Raw genomic sequence first — 20313 nt, 5'->3', positions numbered from 1 at the left:
GCAGCGTAAGAGCATTTTACCGTGGGCCTATGAGGTAAATGCTCCGACGCTCATTGAATTCCTTGAGCATCGGAGCATTTACTTTGCTGGCCCTCAGTAAAAATGCTCTTATGCTGCTTAGTAAAACTAAGCGTAAATGTTTTATCGCACATTGTGTTAACATTGGAATGTAACATACTACGCCATACTCTGAATTTTTTTTCTGTTGTAATTGTCTATTCCTTATGTTTGACTTCTTCTTGCTGTATGCTGCCTTGAGTTAACCCCTTTCAAAAAGACAGTAAATAAATCTTAATAAATAAAACTTTTAAAATTATAGTTGTAGTATTTTGTTGTTGTTGTTGTGGGTTTTTTTTTTTTTTTTTTTTAAACCTCTGAACCATTCGTGGTCAGACTAGTGGTCCATCGTGCCCAGCAGTCCGCTCCTGCGGTGGCCCCCAGGAGCGGACTGCTGGGCACGATGGACCACTGGTGTGACCCAGCAGCGGCAAATTCTTATGTTCTTATACTGGATGACTACGAATGGTTCAGAGGTATATAGCTGTTATATTTTCTGGAATAACTAAAAATATGGTATATTGGATAATTTGGGAATCAGTTGGTTTTTTTTTTTTTTTTAAATTTGTATGCTGCTTTTTACTGCTGTTCTTATCCTCAATTTAAATTGTTTCATTGAGTTATATTTAAATGAATATTTTACAAGCAAACAGAAAATAATGAAAAGGGGCACAAGTAGGGTTGAAATTAATGTCACTGTCTATGCATGCTATTCTGGTGTTGTTGATGAACTGTGCTAATATGTCTGTCCATTTTAATTTAGGTTATATGTATCTCCTAAGAACCTTGGACCACAAGAGAAAGCTCTGAGTCCTTTGCAGTGGTGCAGGCAGGTGCTGGATCACCCAAGTCCTGAAACAGAAGCTGCAAAACGATCCCTTTGCTTCAGATTAGAACAAGGTAAAGCAATAAGCTTAATTCTTATTTGTTTTTCTTAACAAAAAATGTATTATAGCGACTGCTTTAATGTAAAAAAAAAAACCTCCATAAACAACCCAACAAAAGGGTTAAAAAATAACCACAAATAAAATCATCCACAGAAAAAAGTGGAACAGTACCTTAGTATATGGATGACGCAGGAGTGGACAGTTAAAATATACAATATTTATTAAAGACAAAGTCAACCTCAAAAATGGGGTAGCAAGTCACAATTCATAGTGGTATACAATAGGACTCAACACACTCCTTGTTTCGGCAATTATTGACTTCCTCAGGAGTCCTTAAAAAAAGACAACAGAAATAGTATAAAATAAGCAATATACATATATGAATGAAATAGGTTTGTGATATTCACTTTTTTTCTATGACTGCTTTCTTGTGAAACAAGTTATATTATTATTACTGCTACTATTTATCATTTCTATAGCGCTGAAAGGTGTACGCAGCGCTATACATTTAACGAGCAATAGATGGTCCCTGATTATTGGTCCATAATGCATAGCAACAGTATAGACTAGGGTTTTTAAACGTTCCATTTTCATCTGGGACTCCTAATAAACCTTAAACCATAGAGATTATAAAAATAAAATAGCTAGGATTGGCCCCTTGGCTCAGTGTTTGATTTCTAAATTGGCATCCTCTTTGGGCTGGCTGAATTTGGAGATGCTAGTGCAGGGGTAGGGAACTCCGGTCCTCGAGAGCCGTATTCCAGTCGGGTTTTCAGGATTTCCCCAATGAATATGCATTGAAAGCAGTGCATGCAAATAGATCTCATACATATTCATTGGGGAAATCCTGAAAACCCGACTGGAATACCTCTCTCGAGGACTGGAGTTCCCTACCCCTGTGCTAGTGGAAACACTAGCACAGTGTGCCCTTGGAATGTAGGGTCACTCGTCAGTGGCACAACAGCAGCACCTAGTGACCGGGATTGGGGGTGCATCTGTTTGTACTTGGATCCTGTCTGAAGGCTGCAGCTGCAGTAAATGACTGGGATAGACAGGGGCAGAGACTTAACAGGAGGAGAGTAGCTCTAAGTAATTTCAGCTAGGAGCAGGAGGAAATTGGTAAACCAGTATTGGTTGCATTGGTCCAAGAAAGAAGCAGTTGAGAAAATAGAAATAACTTACCAGTATTTAAGCCCCCCCCTAACTAAATTACATTATATTGAATCTGCCTTCAGTGGTGTTAGCAGGATGGAGCGGATTATGACTTTACCCTGGATATTACCCTTCCCTTTAGGGTAGAGTTTATAGCAGTTGGCACAGGCAATTTAATTATAAGGCCTATGGCAGCAGACATGGTTTCAATATTTAACCTCCATACCATAATTTCAGTTGCTTTTTTTGGCAGCAAACCAGATCTGTAGAGGAGAAGTCTGTAAACTGTGAGTGGTTAATTATCTACTCTTAACAATGTGACTTTGTATCATTGAGGTGATAACAAAGCAATCAGCCTTAGGTGGTTATTGAAGCAATATCCTGTGCGTATGATATTTGTTAGCCAGTTGACTTTGTTTGGGAAAGAGGAGTTTTGTTTTTTTAAGGTGTGATACGTTTATGCATTGATTGTGCAGGGTGAGGCACTCAGGAACTCAGTAATGAAATTCTGTGATTATGGGCAACTGAAAAATTAATTCTGTTTCCAGACCCAGATCCAAAAGAGTTGCAAATTCATTAGAAAAAAATAGCAGGCAACCAAACAAATATAAATAAATATATATACTCGGCTCTCTTGGCCCAGAAAATGTGACCCAGGAATTGAATCTAGGTGCTCTGCATGGCTGCTACTGAGCCATTAGGCTAGCTCTTCTCTTCTTGATATGCCTGTTCTGAACTTTCTTAAGAAGGCCTTGAGCATGCGTAGATGCTCAAGGCCCAGCAGAGATCAGCGGCAAAAGGCAGGCTCTTCCGGCACTGGCATGTCCTATGGGTTGGTGCTGCATACTGATGCCAGATCGCGGTAAGGGTGGGGGCGATGTCGGTTCTCGGGGGTGGGGCTCGCAAATCAAGTCAACGCTCGGTTTGCGAGGCACCATTTGTAAGAGTGTTTTGCTCGTCTTGAAAACACTCGCAAACCGCGTTACTAGCAAACCGAGGTTTGACTGTATATATTTAGTAAACAAAGAAAATAATGGTAGATAAGACTGTGTGACCTATCCATTCTGCCAATTCGTTCTAAATTCTGAGCTCTACAGTAATGACACTAACTTAGATAACAACACAGCTTTTTTCAAATTGTCAAGATAGATTTCTATCCCTTTTCTGAGGGCTGTAATTAAAATATGCCTGGAGTTAAACCAGTGAATATATGAGCTTTGTCTACCCTCAGTGCAGGGAAAATTACCCATTCGCTGGGCTGAGAAAGTCTGTCAACCCCCTGGAATGGTTAGTAATTTAGCACAGTTGCTGCTCGAGACATCATTAGATTCTAATGTACACTCTCATTTGTAACTCGGGCATAAAGGACAGATATAATGTAATTATTCAGTAAAAAAAAAGAAAAATTGTATCCGTGGCTTTCAGATATAATATTGCATCTGTTTTCTGCAAAGTTTAGCTACGGGATGCAAATGAGCTCCTGATTCATCTGTGTCCTGTAGCTAAATTCTACAAAACCTTTTCCACATTCCCATGCTGGATACTCCTGCATATTATGGCAATCACAATATGGGAGTTTATTTTACATTTTTTAAAGATCCACTTTGATAAGTGATAAGGTTTCTCATGGCCAAGTTTGGAGTACTGATCCTTGTGACCCTGTTACATTTTTTCCCCCATATTATAGATTAAGAGTCTGCTAGGATCCTTGCCAGGTGGACCTCCAATCATTGATAGTTTTAGTGTGTCATAATTGCCACATCCAGCCTTAACAAGGGAATAAAATGTTGAGCGATAAGTAGAATGGCTTGTGGTGGGGAGGGTTAAATCACTAAACACTGAAGGCTATCGCTCCAAGGAATCCAGGGAATATAGGGACAGGAGTGGTTCCCTCCATTTACTATTTCTTCAGGGGCTGAATATTTAAAATAATGCTGCGTGACCTGAATATTTAAGATGGTGCTGCTTGGCAGTGGTAGGCTCAAGGCTATGTCACTGCCAAGACTGCAAAATAAAACTATTGTTAGCTGTCAGCTGGTGTCAAGTTTCAAGTTTATTAAAAATTTGATAGACCACCTTATCATTTATTTCAAGGTAGTTATACATTTGAAAATGGGGTAAAAACAGATAATACAATTAAACAAAACTTTAACAAAATAAACATACAAGATTAGACAAAACAATGACATACTCGATTAGACAAACGGGTACGAGTGGGGGAGAACTACAATGATTAAAGAAAAAAAGGTATAAACAAATGGGAGGGATTAAAAACAAGTAAGCCCAATATGAGTGGACTATAAAAGATAATATTTTTTTTTAAATCCTTAAAAGGACATTTACACTTGAAAGGCCTCTTTGAAAAGTTATGTTTTAAGAAAAGATTTAAATTTCTCAAGATTGGTTATCTCTCAGAGCATTTGGTGCCAAATTCATCTTGAATGTGGCATCTGCCAGGCAGGAGTTGGTGGTATTGCTTTTGTGCCCATCATCCTCCAGGTGCCTCAGTGAGTTGATATTCTAGGAGGGGGTGGGGCAGGACTGCCCTTGGTCTGTGTGATGATTTCTTTTGGGGGCTGATATGACAGTTGGGGGTGGGGTGGAGAGGTGTTATGTGGCACATTGAAGCATCAGGACTCGGAGGCTTCCTGGGAGGGGAGGATTTCTGCTTCAGCCTGAAGGATTGCCCAAGCCTTAGAGAAGATATGCCCAAGCCCTAGAGAAGTGGTTCGAAAAGCCAAAAGAGAGTATGAACAGAGGCTAGCCAGGGAAGCACAAAATTTCAAACCGTTCTTTAGATATGTTAAAGGGAAGCAACCGGCTAGGGAGGAGGTGGGACCGCTGGACGACGGATACAGGAAGGGAGTGGTGAAGGAGGAGAAAGAAGTGGCAGAAAGACTTAACATGTTGAAATAGGTGCATTTTAAAGAAAAGTAAGCACCTACTTAAGAATACTAGTGACTGAAAATATATTTATAAGTAAGACACAATCATTTATACCTTCCATATAGCTGGTGTAAAAGTCCATGCTTAGATGAAAGCACAAATACATAAGAACATAAGATTTGCCATACCAGGTCCATCAAGTCCAGTATTCTCTTTCCAACAATGGCCTATCTAGGTCACAAGTACCTGGAAAGATCCCAAGGAGTAAAACAGATTTTATGCTGCTTATTTTAGGAATAAGCAGTGGATTTTCCCAAGTCCATCTTAATAAAGGTTTATGGACTTTTCTTTTAGGAAGTTATGCAAACCTTTTTTAAACCCTGGAAGTTAACTGCTTTCACCTAATACTCTGGCAATGAATTCCAGAGTTTAATTATATGTTGAGTGAAGAAATATTTAGCTACTTGGTAGCTTCAATGCATGCCCTCTAGTCCTAGTATTTTTGAAAAGAGTAAATAAGAGACTCGCATCTGTGAGGGATGTCTTGAGCCCGAGGGCTCTTTTGTGACCAACAGACAGGCACCCCTGTGGACAGCAGTTAATAACCAGGTGCCAGAGAGAGAGGTCCTTTTGAGGTCACTTAATCGCCTTCAAGCTGCGGAGTTTTGAGGGCTGTCTTGAGCCGAGGGTTCTTTTGTGACCAACAGACAGGCACCCACATGGGAACCAGCTGATACCAGGTGCCGGAGAGAGAGGTCTTATGAGGCCTCTTAATTGCCATCAAACTGCAGAACGCGGCCTGCGGGCATGTGGCCAAAGGGGCAGGACACACCCCTTTGGAGTCCCTTTGGAGCCTTGAGGAGCCAGGAGCAAAAAATTATGGGGAAAAGAAAAGTGAAGGTATTACCATCTACTTCTTTAAAAGGTCCCATGGACCGACATCTTGTCCCCCTTACAGTAATTTCCAATGTTGGTAAAGTGAATACATCTCTTTATTCTGTTTCCTTATCCTTCGGAGAACCGTCACCTCTTCCTCATTTTGGATTAAATTCTGAAGGGAGGCATGCATATAGGGAAAAAGAACCTGTTGTTCAACTACAAATTGGGGGGGGCATTGTTGGGCATTGTTGGGAGACAGCAGACTTGAGAGAGACTTGGGTGTGCTGGTGGATGCATCACTGAAGCCATCTGCACAGTGCGCAGCAGCCTCGAAAAAAGCCAACAGGATGCTGGGCATCATAAAGAGGGGCATCACAACCAGGACGCGGGAAGTCATCATGCCATTGTATCGAGCGATGGTGCGTCCACATCTGGAATACTGTGCTCAGTATTGGTCGCCATACCTCAAGAAGGACATGGCGGTACTTGAGAGAGTCCAAAGGAGAGCAATGAAACTGGTAAGAGGGCTGGAACACTGCCCATATGCCGAGAGGTTGGATAGGCTGGGGCTCTTCTCTCTGGAAAAAAGGAGGCTCAGGGGAGATATGATAGATCATGAGGGGCATAGAGAGGGTGGATAGGGACAGATTCTTCAGACTGAAGGGGACAACAAGTACGAGGGGGCATTCGGAGAAACTGAAGGGAGATAGGTTCAAGACAAATGCAAGGAAGTTTTTTTTCACCCAAAGGGTCGTGGACACTTGGAATGCGCCACCGGAGGAAGTGGTCAGGCAGAGTACGGTACAGGGATTCAAACAGGGATTGGACGGATTCCTGAGGGATAAAGGGATCGTGGGATACTGAGAGAAGTATCCAGGAAATAAGTATAGAAACCCGACCAGGTCGTGCATGTGCAAGACCGGAGGGTTAGGACTTCGATGGGAAGATAGGACTTCAATGGGAAACCAAGGTGGCAAGGGGGCCCCTTCTGGTGATTCAGACAGGTTTGGGCCGCCGCGGGAGCGGACTGCTGGGCATGATGGACCTATGGTCTGACCCGGCGGAGGCACTGCTTATGTTCTTATGTTCTTATGAGTTTGAGACCAGAGACAGAAAAGATTCATCTCCCTTACAATTAACATGTTTGGATTCATCATTGGAGCTTTTGAGGTAGAACAAAGGCTTAACCGGTGTTCCACTTCCGACTCCTGTGCAAATGATTTCTAGGACAGATACAGGTTCTGTTCCTATGAAACACAGAAACATAGAGACATGACAGCAGATAAAGGCCAAATGGCCCATCTAGTCTGCCCATTCGCAATAACCAATATCTCTTTCTCTGTTCGAGAGAGCCCTTGTGCCTATCCCAGGCCCTAAATGAGGTATCACCAGAGTCTTATACAAAGGCATCAATACCTCCTTTTTCCTACTGGCCATACATCTCCCTATTAAACCTAGCATCCTTCTAGCTTTCATCGTCACCTTTTCAACCTGTTTGGCCACCTTAAGATCGTCACATACAATCACACCCAAGTCCCGCTCTTGCGTTGTGCACATAAATTTTAGCTGCCAAATTTCAGATCATTCTTCAAACTTCGCCAGGTCTTTCTTCATGTTAGTCACACCATCCGGTGTGTCTACTCTATTGCAGATTTTGGTATCGTTTGCAAAGAGGCAAATATTACCCGACAACCCTTCATCAATATCATTTATAAAAATGTTAAACAGAACCTTGAGGCGCATCACTGGTAACATCCCTTTCCTCAAAGTGATCTCCATTGATCACTACCCTCTGTTGCCTTCCACTCAACCAGTTCCTGACCCAGCCCGTCACTTTGGGACCCATCCCAAGGGCACTCAGTTTATTTATTAGACGTCTGTGTGGAACAAAGTCAAAGACTTTGCTAAAATCTAAATACATCACATCTAGCGCACATCCTCTATCCAATTCTCTGGTCACCCAGTCAAAGAAATTGATCAGGTTTGTCTGTCAAGACATACCTCTGGTGAATCCATGTTGCTTCCGGTCCTGTAATCCACAGGATTCCAGAAACTTGATCATTCTGTGCTTTAAAAACGTTTCCATTAATTTGCTTACCACAGAAGTCAGACTATGGATAAAACAATTGCTTTACAAGATGTTTTGTTAGTAGTGAATCAAATAGAATCTTTGTTGAAAGGTACTATTTCCAAGCTTTGTCAGTTTTCATTAGAGGCTACTAGTAAGGTGACTGACTGAACATGAAGATCAATTATCTCGAATTGGAAACAGACTGGAAAAATTAGATTATTCTGTCTTTACTTTGCAAACAGTAGCAATTTCAAATATTAAAGAGAGTACACTTTCAGTTGGAGAAAATGGAAAATTTAATGAGAGCCAGCAACCTTAGGTTCTCGAATTTTCCTGTCTCCCGTTATTTAGCACCAGTGGAGCTTCTGAAAATGTATATGAGATGTTCTTTAATATTGGGTGTGATGTTTTTCAAGGTGGTCAAACAGGTTGAAAAGGTGACGGCGAAAGCTAGCAGAACTGCTTCAACTAATAGCCAATCTGTCGATCAAATCGGGAAAGATTCCGGAGGACTGGAAGGTGGCGAATGTTACGCCGATCTTCAAGAAAGTTTGGGGGGGGGGGGGATTCGGGAAACTACAGACCTATGAGTCTGATATTGGTACCGGGAAAGATGGTAGAGTCACTGATAAAGGACAGCATCATTGATCACCTTGACGAACACGGGCTGATGAGGAGCAGTCAGCATGGGTTTAGCAAAGGCAGATTGTGTTTGACGAACTTGCTGCACTTCTTTGAGGGAGTAAACAGACAGATAGACAAGGATGATCCGGTCGACATTGTATATCTGGATTTTCAGAAGGCGTTCGACAAGGTTCCGCATGAACCACTACTTTGGAAAATTGCGAGCCATGGAATCGAGGGTGAAATACTCACGTGGATTAAAAACTGGCTGGAGGAAAGGAAACAGAGAGTGGGGGTAAATGAACAATACTCGGACTGGAAGAGCGTCGCCAGTGGGGTGCCGCAGGGCTCGGTGCTTGGACTCGTGCTCTTCAACATCTTTATAACGATCTGGACATAGGTATGACGAGCGAGGTGATTTAATTCGCAGAAGATACAAAGTTATTCAGAGTGGTGAAGACACAGGGGGATTGCGAAGATCTGCAACGTGACATAATCAGGCTCGAGGAATGGGCATTGACATGGCAGATGAGGTTCAACGTGGATAAGTGTAAATTGATGCATGTTGGTAACAAAAATCTCATGCACGAATACAGGATGTCTGGGGCAGTACTTGGAGAGACCTCGCAGGAAAGGGACTTGGGAGTTCTGATCGACAAGTCGATGAAGCCATCCACGCAATGTGCGACGGCAACAAAAAGGGCAAACAGAATGCTAGGAATGATAAAGAAGGGGATCACAAACAAATCAGAGAAGGTTATCATGCCGCTGTACTGGGCCATGGTGTGCCCTCACCTGGAGTACTGCGTCCAGCACTGGTCGCCGTACATGAAGAAGGACACAGTACTACTTGAAAGGGTCCAGAGAAGAGCGACTAAGATGGTTAAGGGGTTGGAGGAGCAGCCGTACAGTGAAAGATTAGAGAAACTGGGCCCCTTCTCCCTTGAACAGAGGAGATTGAGAGGGGACATGATCGAAACATTCAAGGTATTGAAGGGGATAGACTTAGTAGATAAGGACAGGTTGTTCACCCTCTCCAAGGTAGGGAGAACGAAAGGGCACTCTCTAAAGTTGAAAGGGGATAGATTCCATACAAACGTAAGGAAGTTCTTCTTCACCCAGAGTGGTAGAAAGCTGGAAGTCTCTTCCGGAGGCTGTTATAGGGGAAAACACCCTCCAGGGATTCAAGACAAAGTTAGACAAGTTCCTGCTGAACAAGAACGGTAGGGCTAGTCTCGGTTAGGGTGCTGGTCTTTGACCAGAGGGCTGCTGCGTGAGCGTACTGCTGGGCATGATGGACCACTGGTCTGACTCAGCAGCGGCAATTCTTATGTTCTTATTCCAAGGTAGATATTTTTTCTCCTGATAATGTTTATTACATTTCTAAGAGAGCCCCGAGTGTGTAGCTGAAGAGGGAGGAATGGATCAGTTAGTGTCTCCCGATAGTTTAAATATTTCTCAATTTTTGGAATCATCTAAAGATATTATAAAGCTAGATGAGCTACTTTATTGGTTACTTTTCAGACAGAAATGGAAAAGCAAGCTATTTTGAAATTATACTTTGCCAAGAAACAGGCTTTGTTCTGTGGCCAGCAATTAACAGTGTTTCCAGATGTGGCCAGACAAATGCAATTTCGTAGGAGGCAGTTCTACAGTTGAAGTCTAAGACTTTAGCTGAGGGGGGCTACATTTTTTTTTTAGATTTCCTTATAAATGTCTGGTTTCTTATGGAAATAATAAATACAATATACATTTGTGAATCCATCCCAATTGGAGAGATTTCTTAAAAATAAACCTGTACTTCAGACAGTTTCAGAAACTAATAATTAATGGTTGATGTTAAGTGACTTAGGTTTTTATTTTTGCCTCTCTGTAGGAATAATAATAATAATACTGAATATGTTTATTTAAGTAATATTTCTTAGCCCATTAAGGAACAAGATAGTCCTAATAATGTGGGCTAAAATTAATGATGTTGCCTATGTTTTTGTAATTTCCTTGTTTTTGATAATGCTTTTCTTGATTCTTTTGTTATGTTATGCAATAAATAGATATAATTAATAATAATTTAAAAAAGACTCGCATCTGCCCACATCACTCAGTATTTTATATACCTCTATCATGTCTCCCCTAAGTCATCACTTTTCCAGTGGAAGAATTGGGGTGGAGGAGAGGAAAGGAGAGATAATTGGCAAATTGTGCAGCAATAGTGGTAGGGATGGAGTCGGAGAGTGTCGGGGTGGCTTCGGAGGTCGATCTTAACTAGGGCTTATTTTTGGGGTAGGACTTATAGTAGGAGCATCTTTAAGAATCATACTAGGGCTTATTTTCAGGGAAACATGGTAGTAGTGAGTGTTAGAGCTGAATATATGTCCAGAATCTAACAAATAAGGTAGGAAACTAATAAACACCAATTTTATTTATTATATAGAACTCTAAAACAGAGATTTAATTATGACCTCAGTCTAAATAGATTTCTCATTATACTTCTGTAATGGTACTTAAAATTTCAATAAAAACTTCTTGAACTACTGTATTTTTCGGTCTATAAGACATACCTGACCATAAGATGCACCTACGTGTAGAGGAGGAAAAACCAAGGAAAAAATTTGGTTAAGAATGTGGTTTTTTTTTTTCTTATTTTCTCCTCTGCACATAGGTGCATCCGGTACGTCTGGTGGTAGGCAGCCCGCAGCCCCCCGGTACCTTTTTTTAAAATGCTTGTGGTCCCGTGCAGTCTTGGAAAAAGCTTTCCGCGCTCCTTGCCCCTCCCTCGCTGTACGGCTGCCTGCTTTCTTGATTCAGAGCAGTGAATAAAGCAGGAGCGTAAGCTTTTTGCTTCCTGCCTGGTCCCGTGCTGCTCACTGAATGGCTGCTGTCAGTTCTCATGATTCGCCTGCTACCTCCTTAGGGCAGTCAAGTTTCTAAAATCTCATTCTCTGCTCCTTGATTATTTGTCTTGTTTTTGCCTGACAAGATGGCTTATTTTCAGTCTCACCTTCTGATTTTAATGATTATGTTCTGTAAATTTACATCATATGCATTGCTTGAGAAAAGTGGACTGTAAATCTTAGGTGTTACATAAGGTATTGAGCTCATTTATCTAGACTTCTAGTCCAACTTCTTCCAAGCTCCGAGAAGTGATTTCTGTTTTATCCTCTTGTTGCGAAGAAATGACTTTCATGTGCCCGAACAGTCCCAGAATGCAATATGCCTAAAGCCTACTGCTTAAAGATCCTTTTCCAAGAGGGAGAGTAAATCGGCTTCCATGATAGCTCTATCGTTAACCTTGTTTACTGAGACTGTTGGCGATTATTCTATATGCTAGTTCAAACATCTGGGAATTTGATGGAGAGCAGCACATAATTAGCATCCACTACATTGATATGTGCAGATTTGAATTGGTCCAAGTGCATTCAGGGTAAAATTGCAGAAGGCTTTGTTTTTTAAAATGCAAATTCTGGTTTCTTTTTAATCTTTATAAAATCCCTTCCTTTTAGTGTCAGAGGGTCTTATATGACAGGCAGCTTAATTGAAGTATGAAAAGATCAGTTGCTACTATAGATTCCTGGAGCATGTTATTTTAAGAATATATTGGCATAACTGTTATAGATATGAAAGAGATTTTCTGGTTTACATGGTTAAGATTTATCTTTAATATGGACAATTTTCCAAGTACCTTTCTTATTTCTAATCTTAATGTATATTTTCTGTAAACCGCTTAGAACCTAACGGATGTAGCGGTATATAAGAAATAAATTACATTACATTACATAATCACTCATTAAACTGGCTTTCCTCTGCCATACTGGTTTTCTGATCTCACACCAATGCTTATGCTTCATTTCTTGAGACACTAAGATTTGGGAGGTTTAGTTGAACATTTCAGGCACTTGCCTCATGGTTTTAACACCTAGAAAAAGCTGTGCTGTCTCCTTCATGGTGATATTTAAGATGGTGGAGGTATTTATTGTCGGGAGTGGTTCCGGAGGACTAGAGAAGGGCAGATGTGATCCTCTACACAAAAGTGGAAGTAAGGAAGAAGTAGGGGATTACAGGCCAGTAAGTTTGACTTCTGTGATAAACAAATTAATGGAAATACGTTTAAAACAGAGAATGGTGAAGTTTCTGGAATCCGGTAGATTACAGGACTGAAGGCAATATGGATTCACTAGAGGTAGGTCTTGTCAGACAAATCTGATCAATTTCTTTGACTGGGTGACCAGAGAATTGGATAGAGGATGTGTGCTAGATGTGGTGTATTTAGATTTTAGCAAAGCCTTTGACAGTGTTTCACACAGACGTCTAATAAATAAACTGAGTGCCCTTGGGATGGGCCCCAAAGTGACGGGCTGAGCCAGAAACTGGTAGTGGTCAATGGAGATCGTTCTGAGGAAAGGGATGTTACCAAGATTCTGTTCTTGGGCCTGTTCTTTTTAACCAATATTGCTAAAGGGCTGTCAGGTAAGATTTGCCTCTTTGTGGATAATACCAAAATCTGCAATAGAGTAGACATCCTGGATGGTGTGAATAACATGAAGAAAGACCTTGCGAAGTTTGAAGAATTGTCTGAAATTTGGCAGCTAAAAGATAATGCTAAGAAATGCAAGGTCGTGTATTTGGACTGCAAAAGTCCGAAGGAATGGTACAGTTTATGGCAGGGGTGTCCAACCTTTTGGATTCCCTGGGCCGCATTGGCAGAAAAAATGTTTCTGGGGCTGCGCAAACGCTGCAGCAAGTCAGAAGAGGGAGCCGGCAAGACGGTAAACACCCAGGGGCAGCAGAGTAAAACACTGCATCACCCTCAACCAGGGCCGCAGGTTGGGCACCCCTGGTTTAGGGGGTGAGGAACTTATGTGCATGAAAGAAGAGCAGGACTTGGGTGTAATTGTATGTAATGATCTTAAGGTGACTAAATAGGTTGAAAAAGTGACAGCGAAAGCTAGAAGGATGCTAGGGTGTATAGGAAGAGGGTATGGCCAGTAGGAAAAAGGAGGTGTTGATGCTCTTGTATAAGACTCTGGTGAGACCTCATTATGTACAATTCTGGAGACTGCACCTTCAAAAAGATATAAAAAGGATGGAGTTGGTCCAGAGGAAGGCTATTAAAATGGTGCATGGTCTTCATCTACTACTGCTATTTATTATTTCTATAGCGCCGAAATGCATATGCAGCACTGTACATTTTAACATACAATAGACAGTCCCTTCTCAGAAGAGCTTACTATCTAATTTAGACAAGACATTTCAGGGTTGGGGAGGTTATAGTGGGTATAGGTATCTGACAGCAGCAGGGTTGGGGAGATTATAGCGGGTATAGGTATCTGACAGCAGTGAGGGGGAGTTTAAGAGTTGAAAGCAGTTTCCATAAAGTGGGCCTTTAGCGTATGGGGACAGACTTAAATAACTCAATATGTATACTTTTAGAGCAGTGTTTCTCAACGTCTTCAAGTCAAGTACCCTCTAAGTCTAACAAATATCAACAGAGAGCCCCCACCCAAGCTCTACCCCAGACCCCACCCCCATAATAATAGTACTAATTGTAAATGCAATTTCTTCCATTCGTTTTTTATATACATGCAATATAATCTTATTAACCCATAATGATAACCACAAAATTAAAAAAAAAACCACAAAGCACACTGTATGCATATAAAATGTTAATTATTTATATTGGGGGGGTTTTTTTTTTCAAAGAAGTCAAGGCAGATGACTTTAAAATATGCAATGTCAACTCAGTAGCAACTATAGAAAAATAGACAAATATAGTGCATAGCATAGACAGCAGACATAAATTCTCAAAACTGACACATTTTGTTCACTAAATTTAAAAGAAAATAATTTTTCCTACATTTGTTCTCTGGTGATTTCATAAGTCTCTGGTTGCACTTCCTTCTGACTGTGCATCCAATATTTCTTTCTTTCTGCCTCCTGCACGCTTTCTCTCCTCCGGACCTCATTCCCTTCCCCAACCAACATCTCTCTCTGTCCCTTCCTAGAGTCCAACTTTTCTTCCTCTGTCTTCCACCCTTATTGGCAACATATCTCATAAGAACATAAGAACTGCCCTCACTGGATCAGACCCAAGGTCCATTGAGTCCGGCGATCCGCACACATGGAGGCCCAGTCAGGTGCACACCTTATGTAGCTTTAGTCACCTGTATCCCTCTATGCCTCTCGTAAGGAGATGTGCATCTAATTTGCTTTTGAATCCTAGAACGGTGGATTCAATAATAACCTCCTCTGGGAGAGCATTCCAGGCGTCCACCACTCGCTGCGTGAAGCTTCCTGACATTTGTCCTGGTCTTGTCCCCCCTCAGCTTCAGTCCATGCCCTCTTGTCCATGTCACACCTGACAAGATAAATAATTTATTTTCCTGCTCTATTTTGTCAATGCCTCTCAGTATTTTGAAAGTCTCAATCGTGTCCCTTCGGAGTCTCCTCTTCTCAAGGGAGAACAGTCTGAGAATCTCGGAGAGAACGGGAACCCAAAGGCCTTGAGCATGCGCAGATGTTCAAGGCCCAGCGCAAAGGAGGCAGATCTTCGGGCACCGGCATGTCCGGTGCGTTGGTGCTGGTGCCAAACGGGGGTAAGAAATGTGATCGGGTGGGTGGGTGGATGCCTGGGGGATGCCGGATCGCGGCGGAGAGGGGGTGCAACGAGCAGGGGGATGGCGGATCACGCGGGGAGGGGGGCCTTCATGAGCTGGGGGAGCAATGCCAGTTCTTGGGGGGGGGGAGCAGCGCCGCTGGCCTCAGGGGGAGGGGGGGAACGTATCAAAGCGAGTTTCCATTGTTTCCTATGGGGAAACTCACTTTGATATACGAGTATTTTGGTTTATGAGCATGCTTCTGAACGAATTATGCTCGTATACCAAGGAACAACTGTATTTAGATTTGTATATTGCTTTATTTCATAAGTATGTGAGGCAGGTTATAAAAAAAAAAAAAAAAGAATAAAACCACACATAGTAATTTGAAAATCTGGAGGAGCTACTGTATGTGATAAAATTGTACTGGTTTTTAAAGAAAAACTATTGAGCTGGGCCAGTTGAGGCTTCGTGCTTTCCCCACCACCTGCAGAAATAGTAAATGAAAGCAATTTGCCACAGTTAAGAAAGGTTTCAGGTCACTAACTGGGCATGACCTCTTAGAAGACCAGCATTGATACTCCTGCACAGTGAAGATGTATCTTGGGATAAGCGATATGTTCACAGATGTATTTCATTAAGTAACACCTTGCCTGAGCTGTCGTCTTCCATATGCTCTACTTGTTACATTATTCGCACTTCAGTTCCCTTAATACTTAGAAATCCTGAATATATAGTTTGAGCCATGTTGGGTCAAGTGTGAAGATGTCTGCAGGGTGATACATGCCAGTTGAAACACTAGAACAGCTTTTATTGCAATGATACATTCATTCCATAGTGTTAGAGGCTTGTGTCTTATTTCCCTTCAGACCATGGATGTTGCATGTTATGGTACATCGTTATAATTTAAGTCTTAAGTAAAAAAAAAAAAAAAAAAAAAAAAGACCAAGCAAAATACTTATACAGAATATACACTACAGAAAATACACTACAGTGCTCCCCCGAGATTCGCGGGGGTTCCATTCCAGAAACCCCGTGAATCTCGAAAAACTGCAAATACGGTTTTTCATGGAGGAGCCTGAAGAGGGCAGCGGGAGAGCAGCCGGAGCGCTGCGAGTGGAGGAAATCACTCGCAGTTTGCTCCGACCGCCTCTTCCTGCACGAAGTTGGGCCTTATCCAATTGGGAGCTGCGTGTCAAATGCTAAGGTGTCCATTATATTCTGTGGGCGCCTTAGCATTTAGCGTATGCTAGATTAATTAGCGCGCTTTAGTTAAAGGACCCCTAAATTTTTGTACTTATCATATCAGTGTCTTATTTGGAGTATTGCAACACTTATCTGTGCTTTAAATTCATAATTTCATAGTAAATTGATTTTTTGTTGATAAAATTTCTGCTGCCGTAGTCCCACTGCCTATGAAGGCCAGCGTTTCGCCGCTACAAGCTGCTTCAGGGCTAAGGGACTATGTTTTAACTACAAATAATCATAAACACATTAATTCATAAAATCAATGTCGGTTTTGAGGAAAACATGTCAAAAACAGCTATAGGGCTTTAACGCGTGGAATAGCGCTCACGCGCTAGACCTTAACGCCAGCATTGAGCTGGCCTTAGTTCTAGAAGCATAGCATGCGGTAATTTCCTGCGTGCGTTAAAACGCTAGTGCATCTTATCTCACATTCGAACTTCATTTCCCCCTCCAGTTAGAGGTTGTAAACTGAAAAAACACCATGAACACCTTCTCTCACATCAAGCAGCATTATGGGGTAAAGATCTAGAACAATTACTTTCGCCCACTACTTATGAGGAATTCAGGAAGCATCTAAAAACATACCTGTTCCTGAAGTATCTAGACAACTGACCTGTACATCTCTCTCTCCTCAATAATGGTTTTCTTGACCTATTATTCACTTTCTTCCACCTCTCTTAAGTTCAATCAATTTGTACCTTCGTTTAATATTTTGTAAACCGCATAGAACTTCACGGTACTGCGGTATATAAACTGTTATTATTATTATTATTATATCTCAATCTCAACTCAAGTGATATGTCGGCACTGCAGCTCATCTAAAAACATGACAGTTCCCATGCTACACCCTTCTCATTTGGAATCTATTTTGCTCGATAAACCCGTTCCTTAAGTTACTAATTCTTAATTTTACTTTCTGTTGGTTGAGTTGAAATTTTCATTTCAATTATATGTGTATTAACTCTGTACATTAGCTTCATTTTCCCAATTTTCTTTTTGTTTGCATCTATCATAATAAAACCCTTAGCGCGCATGCGCATTTCAGACTCCGTGATTCGTAGCTCCATGCCTCCGCATGCGCAGTAGAAGGAGCCTGTGTCATTTTGTGTGTGGCGGTTTTCTTGCTCCTTCTACTGCGCATGCGGAGGCATGGAGTTTGAAGTGGCGAAACACCACTGTGGCGACTCCCCCCCCCCTCCCGCCCTCACTCCATCTAACACTAAAGGTATCTGCTGATGAAGAGGACCGTGCACTGAACCAAGGAGACAAGGGAAAAGAAGCCACGGGGAAGGAGGATGGCCAACCAGCCCGTGATCCTCAACGTGTACGATATGGTGAGGAAAACTGCTAAAACTTTAGGGGCCCCGCAGGCAACATCACTGCTTACCGGCATCAGGGCACTCAGGTAGCACCTCTGCCGATGAGGAGGACCGTGCACTGAACCAAGGAAGTCATGGGAAAAGAAGCCACGGGGCCAACCAGCCCATGATACTCAACGTGTACGACATGGTGAGGAAAGCTGCTAAAACTTTAGGGGCCCCGCAGGCAACAGCGCTACTTACTGGCATCAAGGCACTCGGCAACAGATTGACCGAGTGACATAATAAAGTGTTTTTGTAATTTGAGAGGGGGGATAAGGAGGGCAGTATGATAGGTTATTAAGAGGAGAGAGAGAGAAAGAAAGACAGAAATAAAGAAATGCACACACAGACAGGGAGCCAGGGAGAGAGACATAAAGAAAGACAGATAGCAGTCAAGGAGAGAGACAGAATGAAAGAAAGACAACAAATTTGGACACATGTTTAAACCCCTCCCCTCCCCCCCACACAACAACCCGAGACAGGCTGTCTACACTTTAGACGTCTGTTGCTGGTGAATGGGGATGCCTAGGGACGCTTAAGCTCGCCCAAGGCTAGGCATGAGCATGATTTCACCTGGAAGGGGCCTTAGTTGAGCTTAAGTGGCCTTAGGTGACTCCCTAGGGCTATGATAGGCACCTGAAATGTAGGCCAGGGGACCCCTGAACTCCACCGCAAATCGGCTGGCAGGAGGGATGCCCACTCCTGCTGCCACCCCTGAACCCAGCCCACACTGAGTGCAAAGATAAAATAGAGATGTCAAAAATCAAGTGTAAAATTCACTTACATCTGCTTATCTCAATGAAACAGTCTCCTTCTTTTAAAGTCGCAAATCAATTTAGATGTAAACTTATCTGGTAATATCCGCAAATGTCCAATAATTCCTTTAAAGTGGTGCCTCGGCTGATTGCCCTACAGAGTCTCCCGTTTTGTATCCTTCTTCAGGGGCACGTCCCACTGCATCTCAAATATTTAAACTCTGCATGTCATTACAGTGTGGCATTTCCAGTTAAGATCCTGCCGTAATAACATTGGGCGCTACATATATATATATGTATATATAATTATTTATTTATATTTTGGTTTTCAATTATAACATATTACAGAAGTATCTTTAGATTGTTTGAAGTATGTACAAAGTCATTAGTTAAACCAGAATGTTGTGGCCAGAATAATTATTGGCAGCAGGTAATTTGGATTTAATTACAGTGGATTTAACAATGGTTGCCATGGTTTTCTGATTCAATTGCAAACAAAAAATTTTCTGCATGTTCTAAGGGAGAGAAAAAGTAGAAGCTGTGGCACTGTCACTTATATAACGTAATAGTTAGGTGAACACTCATTTTATAGAGAACAAGAGTTGAGATGTTCATAGTTTCCCCACTATTTTACGAAAGATGGATTATGCCACTAAGTTGGCCACCAACTCATGGCAACATTCACAGTGAGGAATCCACCCTGTGACGTTTCATGGCAGAGTACAGGAGTGGTTTGCCATTGCCTTCACCTGCACAGTGTGCTGCCCAACATAGGCCCCCCTCAGCCTATAGCACCAGGTATTCCCAAGTGGTCTCCCATCCAGGTACTAGCCAGGCCTGACCCTGCTTAGCTTCCAATGGTAAGAGTGGCCAGGCTCTGCCAAATATTGAGTGTGGGGTTTGTTTGTTTTTGTTTGTTTGTTTTTAAAGGTATGACTCATAAGAGTGAATATGAGTTTGCTGGTACATCCATCCAGTAAGAGCAGTGGTTTGTTTCTTGGGTTGTTGTTTTTTGTTTTTTTTTTTCAATCTGCACATGGGTAAAAAGTGCTTCTCCCCCTCCCCCCCTAATTGTTCTTGAGAGCTGCTTAAAAAATTTGCTGCCTCCAGTATCCATACACACTCTCGTCCCATCCCCCAAAAAACTCCCCCAACAATTATAAAACTAAGTCCTCCATCACCCTAACACATCTTCCCCAGCCTTACTGGGGGTTTCCTGGTTGTCTAGAGGCAGCAGGAGCAATTCAGTTTCTCATAGTCCATATGGCACCCTTGTCTCTGTGGTAGTATTGTAAGATTGCCACTGGAGGTCAAGGCCACTATTATTACCCATAGCTGAATGGAGTAAGACTGACAAGCAGGGTGGATTTGATTTAACTATTACATTACATTACATTACATTAGGGATTTCTATTCCGCCATTACCTTGCGGTTCAAGGCGGATTACAAAAGGTTAATTTAAAAAGACAGAAATTACAATGATTAGCTAGAGAGGTAAGTTGTAGATCTTAAGAGCATTTAGAGGTCGTGTTGTTATTGCTGTTTCAGGAATTTCTTGAAAAGTGTGGTTTTTATTTCTTTTCTGAATGGTAGGCACCTACTAGAGAAGGCATCATAATCACCTCTTAAGTGAAGGCACCTAAAGTCAAAGTAGGTGTGGTTAGGAGGGAAATGACCTTATTAGACGATGTTGATAGTGTAGAATTTAAATTTTTTAAAAGAAATAAATAAATGAAATCATGATTGAAATCACTAGTCAGAAAGTCTTGATTTAATCATGCCTGTGACATTATGAACGGATTA

The 20313-nt window shown here is 41.9% G+C and overlaps 1 protein-coding gene across 5 annotated transcripts in view; it reads left to right on the top strand.

The window, feature by feature from the left end:
- The window catches only part of SLAIN1 (SLAIN motif family member 1), a 143934-nt gene that overhangs the window by 49550 nt on the left and 74071 nt on the right, over positions 1–20313 (top strand). For all 5 annotated transcript variants that reach the window (XM_033947554.1, XM_033947553.1, XM_033947556.1 and 2 more), the window contains one exon: positions 821–957. In XM_033947554.1, coding sequence (XP_033803445.1) covers positions 821–957 — 137 coding nt within the window. The remainder of the gene's footprint in view (positions 1–820; positions 958–20313) is intronic.

This window comes from Geotrypetes seraphini, chromosome 6, assembly GCF_902459505.1.
Source record: "Geotrypetes seraphini chromosome 6, aGeoSer1.1, whole genome shotgun sequence".
Taxonomy (NCBI): domain Eukaryota; kingdom Metazoa; phylum Chordata; class Amphibia; order Gymnophiona; family Dermophiidae; genus Geotrypetes; species Geotrypetes seraphini.
Note: the sequence above shows the minus strand (reverse complement) of the source record. Positions and strands in the feature narration are given on the sequence as shown.